Source organism: Ambystoma mexicanum, chromosome 12 (genome assembly GCF_040938575.1).
Source record: "Ambystoma mexicanum isolate Mex_15411 chromosome 12, UKY_AmexF1_1, whole genome shotgun sequence".
Lineage (NCBI taxonomy): Eukaryota > Metazoa > Chordata > Amphibia > Caudata > Ambystomatidae > Ambystoma > Ambystoma mexicanum.
Genome location: NC_090936.1, coordinates 446,940,346 through 446,953,541, shown reverse-complemented (window position 1 = coordinate 446,953,541; position 13,196 = coordinate 446,940,346). Strand labels below are relative to the sequence as shown.

Below are 13,196 nucleotides of genomic sequence, written 5' to 3'. Positions count from 1 at the left end.
AACTCCTGGAAATGTTGCCATCTCCCAGCTTAATCTTCACACTGAATCTGTTAGTAGTCTCCATGACAATCCGTCTGGCTTCATAGCTGCCAGATGCACAAACTGCTCTCCTGAACATCCATGAAGACCTGCTCTCAACTCTCTATTCCAACACCCCTTGTGTGGTCGTCTTACTTTTTTTTTAAACAGTTTTTATTCTTTTATTAACACCACACCAAAATACAAACACTGAGGACATTGCATATAAATTGTCGCCATCTTACTTGATCTCTCTTATGCCTTTGACATGGTCAACCATGCCATCCTGCTCATGATAACCTGGGTATTTCCTCGGATCGACCCTCCCACGTCCAACTTGGGTCCTTCCACCTCCTCTCCTCTATCTCTACCTGTGTTGTTCCCCAGTGGTCTAACCTATCTCCGTGGCTGGTCAACCAATACCTGGCACTTCTTGCCCACTGCATTTCCGCTCTCAGCCCCAACTTTCAGTGCTATGCGGATGACTCTCATTTTCAGGTTCCCTTCTGCCACTTCTACTTCTCATCTGTCTGCTAACCAGGAGTGGTGTGCCGCCAATGATCTCTGCCTTGATGTTAGTACCGAGATTCTCCTCATCAGCACACCCACTCCCTCCTTTCCTGTCACACTCTGGCCGGCCTCTCTTGGCCCTCTTCCTGCCCCCACCTGTGAGGCTAAAAACTTCGGGGTCATTTTCGACTCCACACACCTTTTCTCTCACACTACCAGCTGCACCTTCTGAGATATTCATCCTTTCTTCTCCTTCACCCAGAAGCTCACTGTCTCCAGAACTCTAGTTCTCTAGACTACCGCAACAGCCCTTTTCTAAATCTGCCTGCTTCTACTCTCCGCCCTCCAACTCATCCAGAACAGGACTGCGAGACATGTCCTTTGCCTCAACCCCAGGGTTCGTATCTCTCAGGACTGAAATATCTGCACTGGCTCCCAGTGGCTGTGAGGATTATGTTCAAAACCCTCTGCATTGTCCACAAGGCCTTCTGGAGCCTGGGCCCTCAATACCTTCAACTCGCTCTTCCTAAATATCTTCCTTCTCAACCTCTTTGCTCATCTGCCTCCACCTCCCTCAGGGTCAGTCGCTTCTCCAAGCAAAACGTTGGTGGTAGATCTTTCTTCAGCTGGGGACTCCCTCTGGAACAGCCTCCCTGAAACTTCAGGAGTGCCATCTCCGGTTCCGTAAGCACCTCAAAACCTTCCTCTTTGCTTCTGCTTTTTCTCCTCCTCTCCCCTGTTGAACTGCTGGATGAAACTGAAACTGCACTGGTCACCTGGCTACCCTCTGATCTCATGCCCAGGACCCCTCCCCTGCCAGTTGCACGCCTACACTGCCTGCCTGGCAACCCCTGCGCCTGAGGACTTTTTTCTGTATCCCTACAGGCCCCCACCAGCACTTGACACCAGCTCTCCGTACCTTTTACTTATTGCTTTTATTGTATTTATTTTTACAGTTGATTCCCATGTACAGCACAGCCCCTTCCCCTGCACTTGCACAATCTCAATGTCACTTGGCCTAGTAGGATCGCTGTCTGTCTTCCCTCTGGTCCCCCTCCCTTGCCTCGTTGTGCCTTGAAACACTTGTGCATAGAAGTGTTATAAATGCCATATCATATCTCCTTGAATGCAATGGGCTGTCTGCTGCATGATGTCTCTTTATTCAGGAACAGAAGGGGGGGCTGGGTTGGCCAGCCTCCTTTTTGTTTCTGATTAAAGAGCGAACATGCATTGGTAGCCCTTTAACCAAGAATTGTTAATGGGCTTCCTGTTGCGTGTTGGCTCTGTACTCAGGAACAAAAGGAGAGACTGGCCAACCCAGCCACCTCCTGTTTCTGAATAAAGAGACATCACGCAGCAGGTTTAGCCGATACACTGCTTGGTTACACGGCTGCCTGTAGATGTCATTTTGGATTGGAAAAAGAAAAGGTGATGCCCTTTTCTTTTTTTCTAATCCGAAATGCGTACACCTGCAGGCAGCCATGTAACCATGTAGCAGTCGGTGTGGCTGGGGGCTAGGCTGCGTGGGCCCTGGCAGGGCCCTGGCTTGGGAGCCCATCTCAGACTGCCGGGGCTTGTCCCTGGCCTACTTAAAGCCCTGCCCTCCAACAAACTTTGATTACTTCCAGAAAATTGTTAGTCTCCATTGACTTCGATGGGAACACTGTCCCAAAAAACCTGTCGCTACCCGCTTTGTGTAATCAACACTTTGAACTGGAGCTCCCATTCAATGCCCCAGTGAACCTAAAACTGTGCAAAGTGGAAGGGTGAGAGAAAGAGTAAGTATTCTTCACTCAATTTCCAGTCCATTGTTGGCCTTTCTCGTGATGCTGCCTTTAAAGTGCTGTGTAGCAAAATTGCTTTATATAGCGCTTTCATGAAAACGCTGTACAGGGAATATGTTTACATACATCTAACACCCAACCGAAGTTGGTATTCATTTATAGACCTCTGGTGTATGAAAGGCTGAGTTGGTCTTGTTGGGATTTGAACCTATGGCCTGCAGATCACAGCAGTGAGCACTCAACTCACTGAGCTATCTTACCAGCCAAATCCATCTATAATTTTTTGGGGCGGAGGGGAATGGAGGATGCGAGACAGCCTCCTACTTGGAATCGGAGCAATACCACCAGCTCATTTCACAGAAGCCAGCAAGCAAGGACCAAGATGGCGATCTGCTTTGATCCCTGAAGCACTGCACAGGGTTTAAAACCTAGAAGAACAGATTTTGCACTTCATATAAGGGCCACGAAAGCCCTCGAATTTGCTCACTTCCTGCCTGGCATTTACTGACCTTCCATTAGCTTTGGATTGGTCCTTCAGCCAGCGAGTAAGGGATGTGCAATGCTGTGCCAACAGCAAAACAAGAGGTGATGGCTGGAAGGTTTAGAATTAATCGCTATCGGGTAATATTCTCCCCACCAAAAATATTGCTGTATATATGATCGTCTGGAACGCCATATGCAATATTTATTGGGGGGATAATTTGTGGGAGTGGAGGTTGCGGGGGTCTCCCCGCACATTAGAAATAATGCAGGGTTGTCCCCGCAGGGTCCATGCCTCTATCGGCGTGAAAATATGGTAATATTTTTGTATCGCAATATTTTTGCGGGGATATTAACACATGGAACCAATTAATCTCAACCTCTGGCATTGCTCTGGGCAATCCTCCAGACAATCATTCTTCACCTGTCAAGCCATTACAAAAAGGGCAAAGACCATATGTAAATCAGGCTTGGTCCCATCCCAAAGGGGCAGTCCAGCCCGAAATGCTTGGTCACATCCCTTATGCACCAGACCACAGCATCCCCAAACATGTTTCTGCCTTGTTGGGTCACATCAGTGAAGAGTAGCTTTGGTCTCTAGGCCCAGCAGGCACAGGACCCACGTCTGGGCATACCCGTCCCACTCGGGGTGACTACAGCAAAACAAGAGGAGATGGCTGTAATGTTTAGAATAAAGCTTAACCTCTGGCATTGCCCTAGGCAACTCTCCAGACCATCGGTCTTCGCCTGCCATGCCATTGCACAAGGGAAAGACCATATGGAAATCAGGATTGGTCCCACCCCAAAAGGGGCAGTCTCGCCGAACTGCTTGGCCATCTTTTGTTTTTCTAAGGCCAAGCCATTCACCCTCCCAGGTTGAATCATCCAGTATAGGACATGGTGACTGCTTGCAAAGTAACGTGGTCCGCATAATTTAGAGGGTCGAAGGTGGCTGCCTCGTGCAGCTGTGCTCTGTCAATAAATAAGCTGCCATCTGTAAATGTTGGTGCTTCTGTGTAGGGTTAACTTTTAAATCCAAACCTGCAGGATGTGATCTTACTCGTGCAAAGAGGAACTGTAGTGAAAGAAACCCTCCATTGAAGTGGCGTCACAGTGCATATGATTAAGTTAAATGTCATTCCTGCTAACCGTCAAACTGCCTCCATAATGTAGTCCACACAAATGAGGAATCTGCATCCCCAGAAATGTTTAGGGAAGCTGTGTGGGGATTTCCATGTGGACTGTTCTATATTGTCCTTATACCCACAAGCGTTGCCAATCTTGGGCATAAGGACACCACAGGCTCTCCAATAAGGCCTTGTAAGGTCATCAGATGGGACGTTCCAGTTTTGTGCTGTCACTGCATGCCCACCTGATGTGCCTGGATCACACTTTGAATCCCCTCACAGCAACGTTTTCCCACATTTCAGACTGCTTTTTTTTAGGCATTTTAGTGATGCTTCAGGAACTCTGCTGAGCGGGATCTCCCTTAGGTTGTTAGTGTCTCGGGGCTCAACTAGAGGAGCACCAGTCCACTTACTTGCTGTCAGTACCGACCTGCCCAGATACGTTATACTTTTCACAAGCAAAGGGTCCCAGATCTAGAGCTCACTGATATCCCCCTTGTCCCCACACAAGTGTTTGGTTCCATGTACAAGCCCTCAGCGTACTGTTTACTTTTGAGGGTTCGATGGAAGAGTCGTTTACTGTGGCTATGAACCAACCACTGTGAAGAATTCCGTTGTAACTTTCTAGGCCAATCGTGGTTCTATCTGAGAACCAATAGAGGCTAATCATGAAAATGGGGCTCCTTCATTCCAAGAGCCTTATGCTACTGGATCTTATCCATTTCTAGCCCTGGAAACATGGTTTATTACATGTGCCTTGGGAAACCTGCCTCTTGTGGGGTTGGCACGAGAGGCCTGAGTGATACAAGTGGGACTAAGGATACATTTTAAGAGCTAAACTATGACTGTTTTATGACGAGTTAAAGTACATAAAATACATAAGCCCTCCTGAAAATATAAACATTGTAATATTAGTTCAAAAAGGGGGCAATTGTGGCTTTGGTTTCCCCATTCTGGATGGATGCCTAAAAGAACAAGCATGCAAAGTAAAGTGAGCCTGAACAAATTTCACTGGGTTTTACATATGTATTATCAAGACTTGAAGGCCTACAATGAAATAAAATGCATTTTACTGTCACCTGCTTGTTGTCATTTTTTTTTTTAAACAGCCTGGAGGTTGTTGTGCACGCCTCCCATTTCTATTGACCCAGCCCTTACCCTTCCTAGGGGATAAGCCACAGACAAGTCACTTCCATTTGTCCACTCACTGCTTTGTCAGCAGCTATCTACCACTAATATTTTGTATACAGGCTCTGCTAACAGACCTGTAAAATGGATAGTCAACAGGCCCTTTGTCTCCTAGTATTGAACAGCTGACTTTATTCCTGCAGTGTCTGCCTCACATTTTCATTGCCCAGGCTTCCTTGTATTGCTGCCTGGGCATGGGCCTTTGGTTTCCCCAGAACTGGGATCTGGTGAGGCAAATGTTGAAGGTTGAGGTTCTGTGGAAATCCATCCCAATGTGTGCAATGGGGTTACCCTATTCCGGTTGGGTACAGTTTTCCATTTGCCTGCTTTTCAGCTCTTCAGTTCATTTTTGTTTTGCTTGTTCTATGTACTGAGGAGATACTTCAATGAACTCTGAGCTGTAAAACACAAATGCGTTCAGCAAATGCAAAGCAGGAGTGTAAGAAACGTGAAGGGAGACACAAAAGTAAACTGGGGAAGTTCAGCGGAGTGGTGCAGAGATTAGGGAGGAAGTGGGGAAACATGGAAAGGATGAACCGGGAAGGGGACCAGCAAGACTACAGTGAGATACACAGGAGGAGAAAGGCGGTTGTGAAAGGGCTCTGGGTGGAAGGTGGAAATGAGGTAGTGTGGGAAGGACACACAAGACAATGGAGGTGGGGGAAGAAATAGTGAGACACTGTGAAGGCTTCATGAAGGAGGACACGGACAACGGATTCATCTTTCTAAAAAAAGTATTTCTTAAATGGCAGGATGAAATAAGGCCTAACTTGCCCTATGCTAAGGTGGGATTTCCCTACCTAAAACTGATAGTCTGTCATGAAGTTCAACTTAAGTTGTCTTTGGCCAGAACCTATACTTGCCCTCAACTAATGATGTACAATGTGTGGGGATGTCAGCAACCAAAGAATGTTCAAAAGAATGCTCTGAGCTTCTTCCAGCTCCTGGCATATTTTCAGCTCCCCCCTTTCCAAGGTAAGAACAGTTCCACAATAAAGACTTTGGGCTTCCCTTGCCCCAAGTTCAACATAGAGCCACACAAATATCCTCTGGGTTCCCTTCCCCAAGTTCAACAGTTTCTCACAAATGTTCTTGGGATTCTCTTCCCCAGGCTCAACAGTTCCACACAAATGTTTTTGGGGTTCCCTTCCCCAAGGACAATGCAGTTCTCTAGACTTTTAATTCAGTCAATACATCTTCTACTTTATAACATTTCAGGCTTTTCATCAGCTCCTTTTCCGCCTTTCTTTTAATCTTGAAGATTTATTTGGCAATCCAGCTTCAGCCTCTACTTTCCTTGGTTCCCTTCAAGTAGGGGTCACTTGGTCTTTGTGCCGTTGTTGGACTACCCGGTCCACCCATTGCAGGTTTTGCAATTAATAACCCATGGCCCTTTGTTATGTTCAGTGACTTTCCTTATACTTTCTTGCCAACACAGGTTTCCTTCTGCAACTGTCACATTGACAGCTATTTGACTCTGCTAACATGTGACTTTCACACACTTCACTTCGTGGCATCTCTCCTGGTCACCACCTTGCTTTCACACTATCCCATAGTGCTTCTCAAATGATTTTCACTTGCCTCTCCAGGTTTTCATTAATTGCTTAATTGATTTGCACTTTCAATCAATTCAAAAAGTTCATTTGGTTTCAATGCGTTCGGAAATTTGACATCACTTTCCTTTCACGCATGCAGTATTTCATATACCCTGTACATATCTTCATTATATTGGTATTCAATAACTTGGTAAACTTTACTGCTTGTTCGTGTTTCAATATGTCTCATTTGGTCTCCAGACCCATTGGTTACAGATTTCTTTTCTTGACCGGCATCTTTCGGTACACACACACCATGCCCCTGGAGCGCCTGGCCTGAGTGATCTTGCCCTGTCACTCACTGGTGTGTGGCTGCTCCGGTTTTACTCTCCAGTGCTCGCTCCTGTCTCTCTGGGAGCTCTGGCGAGCTGCGCACACTTTCTCCAGACTCTCCTGCAGCTACTGGCGACGTATGGGAGACTTGTGTGTGTCCCCCACTCCCATCAGGCAACACACAGTACAGGGCTCTGCAGAGCTCTTGACACGCTTGCATCCTGCTCTGGCCTCCACATATTTCTGACTTCCCTGCAGTAATCACTGGCCCTTTTGCTGCCTGCTCCACCTCGGATTGTCACGCTCTCCTGCCCAGCTGGCTCTCCGTGTCTCTGGCCTCTCCTTAAATGCACCTGTGAACCATTAATTAGCCGCAGGTGAAAATCCTTTGCCTGACCATAATTACTTCTCAATGGGGGCATGCCTGACCCTCATAGTTGTGCTTTGCAGTCTTCCTCCTCGTCCCAGTAAAGTGATGTGCACAGAGGGTAGTGTGCATTAGTCAGTTGCCTCTTCGTCCCAGTAAAGGATATGCATATGGACATTTGGAGTATATGACAATGGGGAAGACTGATAACCTACGAACGTAGAGGGAGTGTAGGATGTATTCTGATAACTTTATTTTACCAGAGTCCATGTGATGAGGGTTTCTTGCTCTCTTCCTGGTGTCTCGACCGTGAAGATTTACCGGAGGATTGGTTGGAAAGGAAGAAATAGAAGGGCTTGGACTCTTCCCTATAAAACCCTCAGGGACTTGAGGGTTCATTGTGGAATGGAAATGGGGGGGGGGGGGGGGTGGGGGGAATACCGTGTCTCGCCTAAGGACATTCTCCTTCCACTCCCCAAATCTCATCCACCCAGGTGATCCTCCCTCACATATCCACCCCGAGGGTCGGGGTCCAAAAGCGATGCCGTTTCCCTGGCCACCATAAAAGGATTGGGAGAAGGAAGTGAGAACCCTCTCAGGTTTCTTGCAACACACAGGAAGTAGGATGAGGGCAAAGACGGAGGTGAGAAAGTTTGGCCTAACAGGAGTAAAACAGACACACAGGAGTTGGTGAGCGAGCATGACAAATTGAAAGGAAGGGGGTGCGGGGGATAAAAACATAGATGGGGAGACAAATAAAGTTAGAAGATAGCTGAGTTGTTGTATAGGAGTGTCACGGTGAAAAGTGACAGGGAGCAAACTAAAGGCATAAATGTGACATTTGAAATGACCACCAACTTATGAATAAAGTGGGTGTGTCCATATTTATATGGGTGGTGCTTAATATCCATTTTATTCAATGTAAACAATGGCAACCTATGTGTACTGCAAATTAAAGCATGATTTGCTCCTGTGACATGTGTGCTGAGTGATTGCATTTTTTTTGTCTTCCTTCTTTTTTTTAAATCCCAGTTAAATCCGTGATGATGGGGCCCAGCCATACATGGTGTTTGGCCTGCCTCCTCATGGGTGTGGCCTCTTTCGCTCTTCCTATACCACTGCCCAACGACCGCAGCTCCCTGATGCAGAAGGAGCTGTTTATCCACACAGGTGGCAACATACTACTGGATGCAAAAGAGGTTCATGCCAACCAGAAGCTCATGGGTCTGAAGGTGGCAGAAGTGACAGAGGCCACCAGTACGGGGAACTTTCCTCCCAGCATGCACTTCTTCAGGGCAAAGAGTCTCATTGAGCAGAGCACCGTTTTCAGCTACTTGAAGAAAATGCCCAAAGGTAGGCATCTGGTCTAGAGCTGTGCCATGAGTTTGCCACAGAGAGATGAAGATGTTCACAGGAAGTTTGGCATGTAGAAGTGGTCATGTGGTAACCTCTGAAAGTAGTTGATGGTCACTGTAGTGCCTTAGGCAGATGATATCCTCACTAGACCTATGGCCCCGATAATACTTGCACTAAACATGCTGATGGCAGCCCTCAAAAAGCAGCCACAAAATATCCAGAGCAGGGAGGAAGTGGAATGGTTTTGCATGGCCATTTCATTCAAATGGAGTGATTTTGCATAGATGCCGTGTATGCATTTCCAGCTTGTAAAACTGCACATTCTGTTAACTAAAGGTGGCCTCTCTAGTTGGTGGTTTCCGAGCACGCACGAGATGCAAAAAATGACATTCAAGTACTCTTAATATCATTCTTGACCCTGTTCAGCCATGTCACAAAAGGTCTCAACACAGGCAGTTGTTTGGGAGCAGGTTGTAGCTAATACTGCACCCAGACAATATGGCCACCTTTGCTGGGTGTCACTATGGATATTAATTTGTATTTATTGTGTTTCATATAGCGCCTTTGTCCAAAGCGCTTTACATAGGACAGTCAACATAATGAATCGGAATGCAAATCAGCGTTCATAAATGGTAACATTCAAAGTGGGGTCATAAATGGTAACAATCCATTAGCATTCCTGGGAGTAATCAGTCAATCGGTGTTCATAAACAGTAACAATCAATTAGCGTTCATAAGAGTAAGTGAATCAACTACAAAACTGGAAAATGCTGCTGAACTCTAAAATCCACTCTGCCTTATTACCACCTGTGTTACTTCTATCACTACATTTATTCTCATAACGGAACAAAATTCTTGCCAAATATAGTGGAATTAATCGCCAGAATAAGATGCCTTTGTGTGGGTCTTTAAAGTAAACCCAATTGGTGTGCAGTGTGTGTGGTCACTAAAAACAAATAGGACTGCAATGGTCTGATTCCCAGCTCTTGAAATTGTAATTTGTAATTTTTTTTTATTTAATTGCCCATTGGGATTAGGGGATGGAGGGTGTATTTAGTTGCTGAAAATTGAGAAAAATGTGTTCTGAATTTTAAAAATGTATTTTTTGGTTTAAATGTTTTTTACTCAGGCAGTATTCACTGCCATTGATTAAATAATACTGGTGGTATTATAGTTTAAGGATCAGCTAAATGAATAACCTTGGGCAGGAGTAAATTCAGCAGAGGGGATATTTACCACCAGATTTCAATACGGAATGAGGCCTGAATGAGTAGGTCTTGGGTATTTTCTGAAAGGGCCTACATAAAGACAGAGATGGAGTGTATCGGGATCCACCTAAGCATTCAATCGTGTCACTCACCGGGACAGCTATTTCCCCATTGCCATGAAGGCTGGGGTCTTTCCTGAACCTTAGAAGGCAGGGCTCATGGAATGGAATGAGGAACACAGCAGTGTTGGACTGGCTACAAAAAAATCAGCAGAAACAAAATTTGTCAATAAGCTTGATATCCAGTTGACTAAGGTCAGTCCAGACAGGTCCACACTATAAGCTAGCACTTTTAGTAAAGAAACACATTAATTATATTATGCACTTGTTTAAAACATGCAAGTTAATTATAAACCACTTATTCCAAATGTCACCAGGTATTTCATCAGATAGCATATTTATTGATGACCTATAAGAGTTGGGCTTTGGCTGAGCTCTGAGCAGGGCTGGGCTATTGGCAGGGCTAGGCCCTGGGCAATAGTGCCAGAACTCTGTGATTGTATGTGCCTCGTCTCTGTGGCTGAGCTGGGCTCTGGCCAGGCATCCATGGGTCTCTAGGCTGTTTACTTTTTGATTGGTCTCTGGGAAGAGCTGCATTCATTTGGGGCTTCAAGGAAGTCTGGGATTCAGGTATGGCTTTCCTCTGGGCTGGGCTCCAGTGCGAACAATGTTTTTTGACTGGGATCTGGCCAGAACTAATCTTCGGGCTGGATAGCCTAGGCTGGGCTCTAGCCTGATCCCCGAGCCAGACCTTGCATGGCTGGTTTCTTAATTGGGTTGGACTCTGAATAGGGGTAGGCTTGTGACATTCACGGTATATGGAAAAAGCTAGTATGAAGACAGGTCCAGGATCAGGACCGGTTGGGATCCTTGGTAGGACTAGGCTGTAGAATTGGGCTGGGTTTGGATTCTGGTTTTGGCTCTAGATAGATCAGCTCTTTCCTGGGATGGGCTCCTTTTTTAAAAGGTGGTATTGGAGTGGGTCTACAAAGGTTTATTCTGTGTCTGTGGTACCCGAGGTGAGCCTGGGCTCTTAGCTGAGTTGGCCTTAGGCAAATATGGTAATCGGGCCTCTTTGCTGGACTGGCTTGTGTTGGGATAAGCCAGATGTGGCTTGGGTGCATGCTGGGCTGCAGACTAGGCTTCAGATATTGCTTTTGTTGGAAAGGGCCAGCCTGCAGAAAGGGGAAGCTGTTCAAAGCGTATGGGTTCTTGCTGGGGCAATACTGCAAGGTCATTCTCAGCACGTTGATCTAAACCGACTCATCAGAATGCTTATGTAATTGTCATTTGTATAGCTCCTTTCCCCATTGTAATGGTCCAACGCTCTGTGGGGACAGAAGTCCAGGTATGGGGAAATTCAGCAGAATTCTAGAATGCAGGTGTGCATTTTAGCCAACACGAAAGTAGGTAGTGGTGGCCAAGTCCCTGCCAGTCGCGCATGTCGAGCAGGAATTTGTCAAGTCTCGGGAGGATAGCTCCAGGGCAACGTGATCGCCTTGGAAGCAAGTCGACACAGAGCAACACAGGTTCGATCCACAAGTCTGCGCTTAGAAACCTCTGGGTATTAAGCGCATTCTTAATAATCTATCATATCCTTAGAAATGGGGAGTTTAGCTTAAACATAGATTAACCTTGACAATATTGCTTAGCCACAGATCTCTCATTCTGCCAGCTCCTCAGTTTAATGGCTTTCACTAACATAGGTTTTCTAGCTGCTTTTTTTGATGTGCCTATAATCGGATGATTAGAGCACTAGACTGGTCAGTTCTGTTGTCTGCAGTCCCTGACCAGGCAGTGTTATCCAAAGGGCAGTCCGTCCTTAAGAGGCACTAGACTTTCAGGAAATCTCTCGATACTGCTAAGCCCGCCCACCTCTGGGGCAAAGAATTTACTTTGAAGAAAAAAGCACGTGCAAACAATGTTTTTTTCGAGTGCCTCTCCTATACAACGGAGCAAATGATGGGTGCAGTTCTGCAAAGATTAATCGAAAGATGCCTGGATAAGAAGGTTGATGCGTCTGTGAAGCCAACTTTCAGGTATGTTTGACTGTACCGTGGCAGAGAGGCAGGAGATCAAATGACACTATCTGTGGATGGATAGTACCAGCTCATCTCCTCAGACATAAGGGGTACAAAGGGGACCACCGCACCTGGCATAGCACCTTATAGTTTTACCATTGTGAACGGAGACGGACTGAATATCTGTCGGATACAGAGTTTGTGGCAAGAAGACTTTGGCTAGTACTTTTAGAAATATTTAGGACACCCAACCATGAAAATGCCTTGGTTTGCACATTTATGAAGAGCCTCTGCAGATTTGCAGAATCACAATCCTGTATAGGGTGCTGCCCAGTTTGCAGGTATTCCGGTAAATGGAACACTCTGGGCTTCCATACCTGTTGTGCTAAGGCTCACTTTGATTTCCTTTTTCCCAATAATCTAGAGGAGAATTGATCATGTATCTGGATGACGTTCTCTGGGCCACAGAGATGGTCTGCCCCATTGCCACAGTGTTGACATTGACACAGGTTCAGCCACTGCGCATGCTCCTAAAGTTGGGTATAATAAAATAAGAGGATGCATGCAATGGCTTGCCACAATTTCTGAGCTTAAAGTTTCCAAAAAAAAAAGGGAAAGACTTTGCAGTCTTTCTAAATCCTTAGTGATCTTCAGTACATCTGATTGAAGGTGGGAGAGAGGACAGAGGACTTTTGCATGAGGTTGGATGGGGGTGGTGGACTGGACAGCATATCAGATTACAGAACGATGAACGCTGTCACCTGTTGCTGGTGATGTTCATGCGAGTCCAGGAAAGCAAGAGGGATAACTCATGGGGCGAGAGATATGAAAGGCAGTTAAGGTGTTTTTTGGGGGTGGGGAGGGAACAGCAGGTCAACATGGAGGATGGGGAAAGTGAAAGGCTGAAGCACATGGTTGGAATGAACAGAGTGACATTGGGCTGTGAAAGAAAAAGGGATGCAAGGATGAGAGGCAGTGGTGCAACTAAACCTCATAACATAGCCACTGCCCAGGAGTGATTGAGCTCTACTTTGTTCATGCATAGTGTTTTATCCCATTTTTTAAATTGGAGGAACCAGTGTATTAGAAAGCATTGTTTGCCTTATCAAATCAAGAGACCCCATTGGAAGCTTTGGCAGGGATTTTGTATTGTTCCTTGTTTCTTTGTACATAAACATTACCCATTCCTATTTTCCTTTTGCAACTCTTC

The 13,196-nt window shown here is 46.0% G+C and overlaps 1 protein-coding gene across 2 annotated transcripts in view; it reads left to right on the top strand.

Moving 5' to 3' along the window:
- Window positions 1-13,196, top strand: part of ADA2 (adenosine deaminase 2) — a 470,094-nt gene that overhangs the window by 191,592 nt on the left and 265,306 nt on the right. For both annotated transcript variants that reach the window (XM_069628655.1, XM_069628654.1), the window contains exon 3: window positions 8,375-8,695. In XM_069628655.1, the coding sequence (XP_069484756.1) occupies window positions 8,386-8,695 (310 nt within the window). In that variant the 5' untranslated portion in view covers window positions 8,375-8,385. The remainder of the gene's footprint in view (window positions 1-8,374; window positions 8,696-13,196) is intronic.